A 14,861-nucleotide genomic window follows, 5' to 3' on the forward strand; every position below is an offset into this window, starting at 1 on the left:
TAGATATGGATTGGAATGACAAAATTTGGCACCATAGTTCCTCTATTCCAAAACATGTACAGCATCATAGTTTTACTCTTGCTTTCTCTTTCCTGAAAATGGGATACTTGCATGCTTGGGCTCCAATACTTTTTCAGATAGCATTTTAAAAAAAAAGTATTAAAAACAATAGGTAGAATAAAAAAATAACTTTTTATTATAGTTTCTATAAGAATTTAATATTTCCTTCCTAGCAGTTTAGCTTTACTAAGAACTTGTATCTGAAACCGCCACAGACACAGCCAAGTCTGAATGCGCTAACGTCATTCCAATACCCTTTTTGTACTTCTCCAGCTAGCTAAACAACTAAGAGAGTGTTGTAATATCTACAATATCCAGTAAACCATTTACATCTGAGCTTTTACTGTTGCTCACATAGATAAGGAAGGATAAGGTATGAGATTCCACTTATATGAACATAAGCAGCGCCCTGCTGAATTGGATTCTGGCTCTTCTGGTCCAACAGTCTGCTCCCTACTAGTTTCCCACTGATCCCCATGACTTCCATGAATCAGTCCATTCCTTTTTTGAAGGCAGACAAAGGGGCTTCATGACAGCCATGAGGGCATAGCAAACTAAGCCTCCGGAGAATCATACTGGCTTGCACTATTCAGAGTTTCCTAGGAAGAATTCACATGCTGCTGTATTCTCGATTCATAAGACCAGTCTCTTGGTTGAATAAGTAGTTTAAAGCTATCACTATATGTACCTTTATGACTATATTATAATTATAATATAGTTGGAGTTTCTATGAAAAGCAAGGCAGGAAGTTTTACATCTGTCAGCTGCCTGTGTCCAATGACACAAAAAGGAGGGAAAGAGTTAATGCCACAAAGAATTCCATGATCCTGCCACCCAAGTTGATAATGGGAAGTCACATCTGTCTCCAAAGGAACCTGCCTCAATAACAAGTACTCTGCAAGGATATATTATACATGGAATGGTTAAAGTTAGACAAAAATATTTGACATTTTACATTACATGACAAGTTAATCACAGACTTGTTTCCCCTGCACTGTTGCAACTGACAAATCTGAAAGTTTACTTTTATTCCTTCAATCCGGAATCCTAACGTTGCTGTAGAACTTATGGTTTCTCTCCACTGCATGTATCGAGGCTTGGTCACTGCATGTTGAGAGTTCTCTTCCTCCGTCGGAGCCTCGGGATCTACTTCAATCATCTTCTGATACATGTCTTTCCGCAAACTTGGCTTCTTTCTGGCCTTTGTTAATTCCTCTTCCAGGTAGGTCCTGCAAAGGCAGTATGTGTTCACATTATCATATTTGTAAACTGCTCCATTACCACCAGATCACTGATATCTGGGCAGGTAGACAGGTTCCTTCCTATCTTCTCTAGAATAGGACAGTCAAAATGCAGGCATTGAAATACAACTTTTATTATTGGTCCTCATGGAGGAATACAAATTAGTCATCCATACTCTAGTCTAGAGCATCTTCACTTATTCCAACATTATGGAAGTCAACATCATCTATAATCGGTACAACAATAAGGGCAATTTTTGTTGAGCGATTCAAGTGAACATATTGGAACCAATCAGATTTAAATATTGGAAGGACTCTATAATGCAAACACAATTATCCTCCAAGGACATGATCCTTCCTGTGAAGCCTAGTCTGAAGTGTTGAGGGAACTTTAGTTTCCAAAATACATGGTATGAAGAGTGTTTATATGTAAAAATTATTGTTTTCTTCTTCAATACATAGAGTAAGTAGCCAGAAATGGTCTGAGTCACTAGTTGTTCTGAAAGTTCTATGATAGATGTGAGTGGTTTCCTTAAGATATTAAATTGTATATTTTGGAATGTTCTCCATATCACAAGTGCTTCCACCATCTATTGGCAAGTAGACATGAAAGAATGCTACTGACACTTCATGTTATTTGCTGTACAATGAACCTAGGTATGGAATACAGTAGATTGAACAAAAATGTTTTTCTAAATTAATTGTCCCTATTTGCCCACTAGAGAGCTCTATTCTCCAACATCAACAGCTATATTTCTTGAAATATCACAGCAGAGTACTCTTTCAACAAAAGACATGCAACTACCCTGCAATTTTCCATTGTCCTTTAACCTTAAAAACTAAGATTCTAATTACAGATCTTATAAACTTCTACAAATTGAACTCCTCATTTGCAGTACACTCCTAGTCATGAGAGCTTCTATTTCTTAGCAGTAGTTTTTTTATCTCAAACATGAAAGGTTCCATATTTACATAGAAACATAAAACTGAGAACAGCATATGTTCAAAATGTTCATGGACATATTTATTGATCTCAGAATGATAATATCTTAAATCATGGGCAGACACCCTTGTCGACTAAGCTAGAACTGAAGGGTCATACACTACTATCTGAAGAGTCAAATAGATTGCTTTTTGCTTTCTTAAACCTTACCATGATAAGTAGAACTCTACCAGGTTACATTAAGTGATCCCATAATCCAGTGTTTCCCAAACTTGACAATTTTAAGGCATGAGGACTTCAACTCCCAGAATTCCACATGCCTTAAAATTGTCAAGTTTGGGAAACACTGCCTAATCTGCTGTCTTCTTTATAGCTTTTAAGGCCATAAGCAGAGCATGTTTCCCAGCAGCTTCTGTGCAGCCATATTTTAAACCTGATCTTCAAAGTCATGCTTAATAAATGTCAATATATCTCTATTCACTTATTTCCTTTGAAAATCATCTGAATATGTACAGAAATGATGCCTATATATGTGTGAAGAAACAAATTTAGTTTGTCTACTGAAAATAAGCTTAATTGTGCAATCTTGCTTATGTTTGAGATAAAATAAACTGAACTGAACTAATTTTTTTCAGCACTCTGCTTTCTGAACATTGGCACCAAGGATTCCCCTACACCGAAGTATTCAGTAGACTAGAAATACATTCTAGGATTGTATTCTGCTAATCATGGGTATCAATTTCATATCCCCCAGTTTTTCTGAATTTTCTCCAACATTTACTGGTTTTTACCAACCTAGTTAACAACCTAGTAACTCTTAAAACTATGGTGTCTGAAGTTACTAGATAGCTTTGCCATTGGCCATATCTGGAAATTTTTGGATCTGCAGTCCCAACAAATCTGGGAGACATCAATTTACTTGAAATATAAAAATGGAATCACTGATCTTTAATACATATTGTTAAATAAATTATTTTCTGTATATTTTATTTTCAATAGAGCAGCCAAGGTTCTATATATAACTGAAGAGCTATGCTAAACACACTCTTAAACACAGATACAGAAGAACAGCAAATTTATAGTTGTTTCTAGATCAAGTAAACTGTAGTAATCCTCTATTATCTCTCTGACGAAGATGTACTTTTTGGGAAAAATGTGCTGGTCAACCCACAACTTAGAATGTTTTTCCATTTGTTCATGCAGTTAATTTGATTTGTGCTTTCTTTAAGTGCAAGAAAATTCTAAATCAAACAGCAAATAGCCTTTTTCACAAAGAGTAAACTTACAATGACATAGGGCAGTGAATTTCCTTCTCTATCATGGGGCTGGGGTGGCTAGAGAACACAATTCAATACCAAAAGTGCTATTAAAAAGTAGTTTCTGAAGGACCTTTTCTTCAAGAAACTGGTGATTCTAGTTCCACCTTAAGCATGAAAGGCAGCTGGATAACTTGGGCCAGTCACTGTCTCTAAGCCCAACCCACAACACAAGGTTGTTGTTGTGGGGAAAATAGGAGGAGGAAAGACTATTACAACTGTTTGCTGCCTTGAGTTATTTATAAAAATAAAAGTGAGATAAAAATAAAGATCCTAGATACACTACTAGCCCAAATGAGTTATAATTCCCCTCTTGTAAAATTCCCATGTTTTAAATTATTTAGATAAGAACTGCAGGCCATTCATCATGTTAGACATCAAAAGTCTGTTCTCTCCAAACAGACAAAACAATAAAAAAAAACTCTTATCAGTCAACATGACCATCCACTTTCCTGGGTCAGGATAATGGGAGTTAATTGAAAATCCGAATGGCATTAGATTAGGGAAGTTTCTTTTGGATTGTTCTTTCTGTTATTCAGTGAAGAGAACAGACTTTTGCCTACAATCAGGCTTCACTGGTCTGTTCATGCTTAAACCTAAACAATGAAATCATCTGCTTTTTCCAAAATAATCATCTCTGCCAGATTTCAAACAGAGATAAAAATCAGCTTGATCTACAGTGATCATGCAAGAACATCTCATGTAAAATTGAACTTCAGATTTGCATTAGATCAAACCAATGAGTAGATTTTTCACTGTTAACAAACTCTCAGCAAGGTTAGGGCAGGGCAAAGCTAAATTACTCTGCTTGTCTCACATACAGGTAATAAAATCTATATTTGCCTCACATTTATTTTCAAATATTGTAAGAATCAGGTTACTCTATATTCTTGTCTATAAAGAAAAGCTAACCTTACTCCCATCTTGCAGTCCATGACACAAGGAGAATCAAAATCAGCTAGGAGATCTTCCATCTGATTATACCTCTCCCCATCCTTCACAATATCTCCATGATAGGCAGGAACATAAGGCTTAAGGACATCATTCATCAAACGGTCTAAACAACGCTGTTCACACTCACAATGTTTCTTTAATATCCTCCCATTTGCAGCAGCTTTGAAGCTACCTGAAAGACAGACCAAAACAAAATTGTTTTTAAAATGCAAATGGAAGCATTTTTAAAAATTGCCACAAAGAATACTTCACCCCGTTATGGAATGCCTCAGCTGTCCTGCCTGGTACCCTCCAGGTATGCCGGATTTCAGTTCCTATAACATTCAGCATAATCTGAATGTTCAGCAACAAGTTGGGATCAGCTAAAATTCTTTGCTTTTTCTATTGTATTTAAATCAAATGGCTATATACCCTGAAATGTTATAGATGCTACTTGCAGGGTCAAGTGAAAAGGCAAACAAGATTATTCTTTTGTTTTCTGACACTGTACAAATAGACACTTTATGTTATGATATTAAATGAATAGCAATAACATAGATCTACTTCAGACAAAGCAGCATAAAAAGACCAAATAGAATATTTTGTTAAAATGGTTTCTCCCCCCCCCCCCAGTTAATGTGGGAAAGAGATAGAAAATGAGACTGAAAAAGCATTGCATCCTAACTAATGAAAGTGTTTCAATAGTCTCTCTTGTGCACAAGGGGAGCTGACCTAAAATTACTCTCTCATGATTATGAAGCTGAACCCAATATGATCGACTTATTTATCTAAATCATGTCCATATGAAATATATGCAGCTCATGTGCAAGTTTAATGAGTATAGAGGAGAATGTTGCTTATCCCACATATACAAATACTATTATATAACTGAATTTCTTTCTGGTCAATTGTTTTTCTCCAAACACAGCTCTTTTTCTGCTTTTTGTACTAAAAATTATCTAAAAATTGCAAAGGAGTTTGTATAAAGGATAAAAGAGGTAGGGGAATGTCAATAAACTATTCCATGACACTTTTAAAGCATTTCTGGGCTCCTCATTTTGTTTTGTTTTGATCAATCCTATATGCGTGAATAAAAAAGTGAACAGAAATCTATATCCATTACAGTCCTGCTTGATTTAGGACAGAGACCCCTGTTCATGTGCAGATCATGCAGTTTTTCCTGAATGGTGGTGCAACTTCATTGCATCAGGAATGCTAGAAAGCAAAATAACACATGCATTCATTACCTACACTTTAGTGCTCATTTTAATGTTATGACTAAAGGGCCAAATAATCTCCCAGAATGTCTTTTCTTAGGCCTCACCCACAGAGGACAGCAATCTAGTCTGCATTTCCCTCTCTTGCAATGAATTGTGCACGGAATACTGCTGATATATAGTCACGGAGGAAAAGCCGGTATCTCTTTTCTTATGACATCTTCACTTTGTTTTTGTAGGCAGGAGTTTGTGTAGGGCAAAAAAGATTCCACAAGAGCTTTGGTGTTAATGGATGTGCAAAATTTACATAGGCCAGAGGTGCCCCACCCCTACTTTAATAATATAAGCTGTTTGGGTAGATAACTGGGAGCTCTGTGGGAAGAATGACTCCTATCACATAGTAGCAGATGGAAATTAGAGGGAAGGGTAACATCTAAGAAACAGCATAGGAAGCCAGTAATATTGCTTTACTTACAAAAACAACTTTACAATTCTCTATAGGGGACATACACAGGATATGCCCATCATGGGGAAGGCCCTATAGTGTATGGATCATTCTGATGGAGTGTTAGAACCCTATTTTTTCTGAGAAACACAGAAGATTTGCTTTGTAAGAAATTCAGACAGAGTTGTCCACAGCAGAGACATAGACTTGTTATGTGCCCAAACTGTTAACATGACAGGACAAAGAAAGGATCAAAAATATTAGTCCTTGGGTCACATATTTCAAGTAGCATTACATTTTCAAGACTTTATACATAATTCAGAGTTAAGCAACATTTTGAAGTTGTTGAGCACAACTGGAATTTTACGAGAAAATCATGGGTGATCACACAAAGCAGCTGTCATAGGAAGTTATGCATATTTATAAAATGGTTGTCACGGCTAGTTTCAAAACTATTTCCTAAGGATGAGTCTCATGATCCTTTCTAGCCCCCAATTTATCTTTGTAATTTTTCATGGCAGGTAACACACTTTTGAACAAACACTAGATTGCAGCCACATTATTTTTATTTTCTAGGAATGTTTAAGGAGTCTACATAAGGTAGTCATTCTCATTAAGCAAAAACTATCTCAGAAATCCTAGAGTAGCTGGGAGTTGGCAGCATATAAATTTAATAAATTATTATTATTATTTAAAATTATGTTAGAAGCTGGTGTCTTGTTGCAAATGTAGCTTTGCATTTATTGTAATAATTTAATTAAAATAGTTTTTAAAAAATAAAATCAGAAAGTGAATTTCTTGGGCATTACTGATTTCCTCAGGTGCCTGCTCTACTATGTATAAAACAAACCAGCAATTCTAGTACAAATCTAATCTGACATTATAATGATAAAACAGTAGGAGAAAAACACAAGTACTTATAATTCAATTTACAGAAGTAATTTATGTTGAGACTAGCTAATTATCTTAACTTCCCCAAGAGACTTTCTAAGCATTTTCCTTTCACTCTCAAAGTTTCCCTTTGAGAGGGAACTAGCACAACTTGATCTTTAATACCTGCATGCCCTGCTAATTGGATCCAGGGATATTTCTTCTTAAAAGACATAACAAAGGGGGACCAATGCACCATGTTCTTGATTTTCCGCCACGATTTGCTCTAGAAAAAAAGAAGATAAATTAAAGAGACTACAGAAATTGTATTTATAGCAATACCTAGTTTAAAAACTCTGGTTAAATATGAATAGTGAGATATTGGTGGTAGAACAAGCTCAACCAGGCATCTATGCTGAAGAAACATCAACTAAACAACTCAAGATAAGCCAATTTCTTCTTTTCACACTTGTTCAGATGTTCACACTTTCATGATTTACTTGCAATTCCCACCATTAAGCTTGTTCTATATATACCTGGTAGAGGAAAAAGAAAGATATATTTGAAAAGTAAGTAAACTCTTTTCTTCCATTTTCCATACATAACTGATATTTTGCTTTTGCTATGCTCAGAGATCTGCTTTATTTATTAAGTCTGGACTTAAATGTCACATTATGCAAACACTGCACATCAAATGCAGTCCCACCTTTGATTACATCATTAAGTCTCCCCTATGCAGATATGCTAGGAGCCCACTGAGTGGAAGGAGCAGTGAAAATCAAGTATTGCCCACTTCTTTTCCAAACCCAGCTAGAGCAATATGCACCATTTCTGCTGCTAGGAAATATCCATGGCTGCAGAAAGCAATGACAAGATATTAGCTAAGACCAGACAGAGTTGTATAGTAAGTAGTACAAGAAGTACCTTGAGTATGTACTGACCTTTTTCTCTTCCAAAATACCTTCAGGGTGGAGGAGTCCCTGAATAAGTTAGTCTTGTTATTATCTTTTAGGAAGAATTCCCCCCCCCCCAAAAGAGAAACTTTAGCTAACTACATCAGCAAAGCGTCACTTAGAAAACAGAGGAAAGCCTCAGTCCTTCCTGAAGGAAAACAGTTTCCCACAATTTGCACAAATGGAACATGTGGCTAATTAAGGCCGAGGTGTTTCTTATCTCAAAACCAGAAGACAAAGCAAACTGTCTAAGAAGAAATATGCAAACAAAAAACAATGGGTGAAGTGGTCAAAAGAATAAAAGAAGACAACAACAAGGATTTTAACTCTAAGCAATCAAGTATCATAGTCAAAATCCACACTAAAATGTCGAACAGAGGGCAGAATAATGTAAACATATAAAAGAAACAAAATATGAAATTGCCATTATGGCTAAAAGAATTACATATGAAATCTGATACAGTGGATAAAACTATCCTGTGGCACAAATGAAATGGTCTTAAAATTTAAAATTATTTACAGTTAAGAACATGATAATTTCATTTGTACTAGAAGACCAAGGAAAAGCTCAGCCATAAACAATATAGCAGTAGTTTTATTCGAAAATACAATATGTGCAATGTACAAAATTTTGAATAATTGTTCTCTTATATTGGAACTTTATCATTCTTTGCAGTTTGCTGTTTTTTCATCATAGCAAAATCATATGTAATCTATGCTAGTCTACCTAAATTTCTATAACAAACTATTGTGAAGGCACCTTCTGGCCATGAAAAATTTAGGAGCAGCTATGACATGCTCAAGAAGATAAGTAGAGGAGTGAAATAATTTCAGGAGCCTCTTTTCCTTTTTCATCAAGTTCATGTTTATCCAGACTTGTAGCTTTAGTCAATTTACTGTCAACATTGCTAAAGGCACCTTTCTATACCAACATGTGGGTTTCCAAGAAGAATGCCAGGAGCACTGTACTTTGGCTTTTTTGTTCCTTGTTGGCAGAAAGCACTGTTGGATTCCCCTTTACTAAAGTGTTTCTTTGCTTTGACGCATGTCTGCTTAATTCTTTTAAAAGGAAAGCCTCTTGGGGAATTTGGGTTTCCACATCAATAAGACTCAACTTGCCCAGAAGAGGGATCCTCCTATGAAAATGCAAACATTAAGTCATTCAGTCCCAGGATAAAATGTTCATGAGAGAAGTAATTGTTCTAGAGCCAAGTTTTTCTTTCCACGGTGGTTAGAAATCACAGAGCATAAGAAAATCTGAGCTACTTCAAAGCCAGAGTTAAATGAAACAAGAATAGTACATAGTATCATAATAGCTTCCCAAATGCTTGTTATAAAAATGCTCATTGTCAAGATTAATATTTCCATTCTACACTGATAATGTTCAAGACATAAAATTATTGAAAAGTACATGGATCTGGGAAAAATGTGTATTAAAAGGGCTGAAATTTACATTTATGATGTCAAAAATATTTTTTATAAAATGTACAGTGTCATTGGAACATGACATCAAAACATTATCTAGAACACATAGCACTTCAAATGTATGTTTGAAATGACAACAAACGGACATTTTAGCATGCTTGGTAAATGTGTAAAAAAGCTAAAACATTTGGATCCAAATACATATTTTGATACAGAGGATTTTCAAGATCAATTGAAGCTAGAATTTTTCCTTTTAGGATTAAGAACACATTGTCAACAGTTCTGCTGACTGGAAGCCTCTTACGGGCTTTCTGCATAAAAATGAAAAAAAAAAACTTGTGACTTACAGTTTTGATAATTAGACAAGTTAGATTATAGAAAGAGTAATATGATGTAACTTTAGAAAGAGGTCAAAATATATTTGTAGTTGTGAACTGCTGTAAATAATATCAAAAGCCACTACTTTATATTGTCTTTCTTTTCTATTTTCCTTCTTTGTACTTTTTGCTTTTTCTTTGCTTTTTCTTTTTTCTTTCCTACTTTCTATTAGTTTGTATTAGTTTTATCTTCTGTGAGTGTGTGTCTGTCTGTTTGTGTGAAAGGGAAGTACAGGGATCCAAATTAACCTATAACCAACAAAAGTTCATCCAGCCTTTGACTGAATACATCCATCAAATGGAACAATAACTTAAGATTATTGTTCTCTGTGTTGCGCTCTTTAATCTTCTTTTCAAGTGCTGGAAAAATGCTTTCATATCCTGATTCGGTTATCCTTTCTCAAGACTAAACATACTCTATTCCCCTATTCTCTCTTCCTAAAACTTAATGTCCAACTACACTTGTTGACTTTCTCTGTATCTGTCAAGTTTCTCTGAAACTTTCTGAAAATGTGGAGCTCGGAACTAAACTTAGTATTTTGAGTCTGACCAATACAAAATAGTAGAACTATTACTTCCTGTAATTTGGAAAATAAACTTTAGGATATAACCTAAAATTAGTGATACACATTCACTTATGACATATTATATTTTCAAGTGCGACTAACAAGTCAGGTGCTCCCCGTCCTATATCTCTAAATATGATTTCTTGTTCCTAGGTGAAGTATTTTGTAATTTGCATATTACATTTTATTTTGCTATTTTCAGCCCCTTCTTCAACATTGCCATTAACCCTAATAATACATTTTAGAGGGTAGGCTTATGTTTCTAGTAATGTACAGAAAACCTTTCATACCATGCATTAAGGGGAACAAAAACTAATTATTATGTGCTGACAAAGTCTTCCCTTTCAAGCCCCATGTGAAAACATTATTTTAGGGAATCTTTATCTATGCATTGCCTATTAATGTATGAAACATGCATACCTGTACTTATTTCTCTGGAATATACACACAATTCACTTACATAATTAGATAATAAACAGAGAGTCAACTTGATGTGGTACCAGACTAGACTATGAGTTCTAGTCATGCCTTAGTCTTAAAGCCACCTGGGGGACTTCACTTCTGGGCTGGACCAATCACTTACTCTCATTCCTAGGAAGGAGGCAATGGCAAACCCCTTCTGAGAAACCTTGCCAAAGAAACTGTCCATGAACTAGACACAGTTGAATGAAAGAAAAAAACCACATAGCTAAGTTCTTCAACACTAACATTTCAGTGTATGCTGATGAAACTGGGAAGGATTTTTCAGTGGCCTGAACATAAGAAAAATAAACTTTAAAATTATTACTGTAAACTCAAAAGATAAGACTTGATATAAAAAAATTGAAGCATCTATCAAACTTTGCGGTTTACTGTTAGTTTATATTAAAAATAGTAGAAAAAGTAAATCTCGCTTTGCCCACATCAGGAACATATCGAAGTGGCTTAATGATATTTGAATAATTGGCATTCATTCATCTGAAACACTATTGATACAGTTCTCTAACAGAAAGAAAAAGAGCATTGAATTATCTTTTAGTAGATGGAATGAAAACTATGGGATCTTCTAGAGATGCTGAGTACAATTGAGTTCAATTCCAGCACTTCTAATCATTAGTCATGTTGGCTAGGGGTCTCCAGAACTTATAGTTCATAATATGGACCTCTATTGCAGATCATATATAGTCTTCACTAAATGGCAGGCACTGATATTGAAGTAATGGGTTGGTAAGAGTAGGTTTTCATGCAATTCCCTTGCCTATTCAGCAGCTGGGCCTTTTTATAGAAATCATGATACTACCTAAATAGAAACCAAGAATTTCAAATATGGGCACCTAGATTTTGAGTTTAAAACCAAGTTAAGTAATCCAGTGTGTTTTCTCATCCATATGTTTGTGTCCATGGATTTTTGGTGTTTTTGTGATTCTATTTTACCTGATTTCATTTCTGAAATATGTGGAATAGCATCCAAGATACTCATGTGTTGAGTCTACACTCTCATTTACTACAGAACAATTGGGAGGGAATTCATTGCTTATGAGGATTTTTCTACTAGCATTTTTCTAGCCAAGGTTCAAAAGGAACTAGGGTAAGATAATTCTCAGAAGAAAAAGTATCATATCGATATATCTGCCTTGGTAGCTGCATTTTGTTCTAGCAGCAATTGATATCTCTTACTTGGGCAAAAATCTGAGTTTTGAATTTGAAAAATTTGGTTAGCTTCTGTGAGAATATTCTTTTATTTGTCTATCCTTTTAAGTAAATTTGTATTCAGCAGGTAAGGAATGGTATAGTATTTTGCCAAGTTTTCTCAACTGTCTTTTTTTTTCAAAAGAAAGTGAGCAAAAACAGAAGCTAATTTAAGTTATTTATTGGCCCAGGTATGTGGAGCAACATATAGACTGGAAACAGCCTTTTGCTATGCAAGCATAGCTTTCTTTATTTTGTGTAACACTAATGAATTCTAAGAATAGTCAAAAGAATTTTAAGGAAGGAAAATTCTTGCTGCCAAATAAGCCATTTTTTAAAGCTTATAATGCAAACAGTCAAGAAATGGTATACTTTGGTAGTAAGCAAAACTTTCATCCTTACAGAAAGCTGGATAGTTTTTAAAGAATGAGAGGTTTTAAATAAAATGTAGGAAAAACAAATACATTCCCTCTTCCTGTACGCAATACAGGAGTCTATTTTGGACAAGGAACAGTGGAGTCATCTGTTTGCAAGCCTTGGCAGGTAGAAACATCTGGTTGAATGGCTTACACCAAAGCACAGCTATTTCAGACATTTGGAATTCTCTGAGAATACATAGAGACAGACACTTTAATTTACAGAAAACCCATTTTAGTTAGTTGTGAGTGCTCTAGTCACATCCAAGGACTTTATTATGTGCCGCTGCTTTTGAAATTTGGAAACTTCAGCTAATGTGGAATACAATTATTTGGAGCTTGTTGGGGCTTGAAAGTCAGATCCCATTATACCAACTCTAAAATAATTGTCCTATTTGTCAGTTGGTTTTCAAACATGAGTCAGGTACTTTTTATTATTAATTTACAAAGTTTCCTTTTTTGGATACAGGTTATTTGAATATGCTTGGATTCCAAAATTAATTTTGAAAGTCCTGTTTGTTGTCCTGCAACAAAGATTATCCAAAAAAGCTGGATAATACTTGAAATAGGATCTCCTTAGAACGGATTGCCAACCTATAAAAGTATCTTGAGCAAGGCATAAATTGCACCTCTATGTTGTTGCTTTTAAGAGGGTGTTTCTTCCAGGCTTTTAGCTGAAAATGAACTGCAAAAAGAGCCTATCAGTCAGTCCTGGACTAAATAATGACTTGAAGTGATGATCAACGAGCAAAAACTCATATACTTGGCATGCAGTGTGACGGGATGATGGTTATGTTTGGCAGTGTTGAGGGAAACAGTAAAAGGGAGAAACAACAGATAAGAACAGATGGATCAAAGAAATTATAGGAAAATCCTTTCCTTGGAACAGCTACAAATCATTACAAGACAGAGATTGAGATGGCAAGTACCTCTCTACCCAGTCACCCAAGTCTTGAATGTGGTTGAATGGCACCTAAGATATTTTTTGAAAAACTGTGGCATTGAAAATAACTGAAAAATAGGCTGATTGAATAAATAAATTACCTCTTATCCTCAGGATTTATTTTCCTATTTTGCTTACTACATATGTTTCAATTCTAAATTTCCCAACTGTAACTAAAGATTCTGATTGGTGTAAAATATTCTGTACTTTGTCATTTGTTATGTAGTGCAGGGCTTTTCAACCAGTGGTATGCGTACCACCTGTGGTACATTAGCATGTGGCAGGTAGTACGCGACCCTGACCAGCCAAGTGTAGTGAAGGAGGGAACAAGCCAGCACAGGCAAGGACTTACTGTGAGAGAGTCCTCCGGAGCTACAGAGTGGCTGGGACGAGGCAAAGGCCCCAGGCTCACTTCCGGTTCACCTGGAAGAGAGAGGAGGAGGGGGGCGGAGACAGGAGAGGCTATAAAAGGAAGCACTTTGGGCAGGAGAGGGAGAGAGAGAAAAAGCAGCACCTTGGGAGGAGGCGGAGTCAGCTCTAGCTGCACCAAAGGGAAAGAAGAAGGAGAAGGGTGGGAGGGAGAGGAGATCAAGAAGGCCAACCATGAGCCAATCTACAACTGCTGTGGCAGCCACCTGTGCTGGCAGCAGCAAACAGGCAAGAAATGCAGCGGGGGAGGGGTCGCCCTCCACGAGGAATGATAAAAGGCAGCAATGAAGAAAGGCAGCATCGGCTGGAGGTGAGGCATGGAGGAGGGAGGGAGGGAGATGGAGAGTGGAAGGATTCTTATGTGCTTTTGTGACTTTGAAGTTCTAGGATTTGTGCAGTGTGGGCTTTGTGTTCTTAAGGAGTATTTGGCAATTTCTATTTGGCTGATGGCTGATGTCTCATTGCTCTGCTATTGTTAGCTGTAAGTTTAGCTGCAAGAGATTTTGAAGTATTTTTCTCCTGAATGGATTTTGCCTGTAGCACTCCTTTACTTATGAATAGAGCCATTTGAGGAGGCTGCCTTAGCCGGCAGCCAATACTTACTACATTTTTTTTTCTTCCTTAAATGCTGGCTGTGCTCCTTAACTTTCCTTTCTAGCCAATAGCTAATTCTTAAAGGGGAATGCACATTTTTAAGCTAGTTCCCTCAATGGCTTCTCTTTTCTGTCTCTGGAAGCTTTTCCTTGTTTGATGAATATATGGAAGAGGGAACATATGGGGGGGGGCATTCAAATTCTTCCTTCAGAAGGAGATGGGAATGAGAAAGAGGGAGGCAGGGAGGGAAGGAAGGAAATCCCACCTTAGCACTTGGCCACCAACAGCCCTGCCATTGACTTTCCTTGTCAAAAGGTTGCAGAAGGGAATCACATGACCCTGGGACACTGTGACCATCATAAATATGAATCAATTGCCAAGCATCCAAATATAAATCACATGATCCTGGGCATGCTACAATGGTTATAAATATGAAAAATGGTCATAAGTCATTTCAGTGCAATT

General features: G+C 36.1%; 1 protein-coding gene across 2 annotated transcripts in view; it reads right to left on the reverse strand.

The window, feature by feature from the left end:
• Nucleotides 1-14,861, reverse strand: part of ITPKB (inositol-trisphosphate 3-kinase B) — a 76,453-nt gene that overhangs the window by 5,183 nt on the left and 56,409 nt on the right. For both annotated transcript variants that reach the window (XR_005556475.1, XM_039341733.1), the window contains exons 3-5: nucleotides 7,212-7,311; nucleotides 4,473-4,686; nucleotides 1,085-1,289 (exon numbers count right to left, since the gene is read on the reverse strand). Coding sequence is in view for 1 of the 2 variants with exons in the window: in XM_039341733.1 (XP_039197667.1) it covers nucleotides 1,085-1,289; nucleotides 4,473-4,686; nucleotides 7,212-7,311 (519 nt within the window). In the remaining variant the exon portion in view is untranslated. The remainder of the gene's footprint in view (nucleotides 1-1,084; nucleotides 1,290-4,472; nucleotides 4,687-7,211; nucleotides 7,312-14,861) is intronic.

Source organism: Crotalus tigris, unplaced genomic scaffold (assembly GCF_016545835.1).
Source record: "Crotalus tigris isolate CLP2741 ecotype Arizona unplaced genomic scaffold, ASM1654583v1 scf7180000017771.5222438, whole genome shotgun sequence".
Classification (NCBI taxonomy): Eukaryota; Metazoa; Chordata; class Lepidosauria; order Squamata; family Viperidae; genus Crotalus; species Crotalus tigris.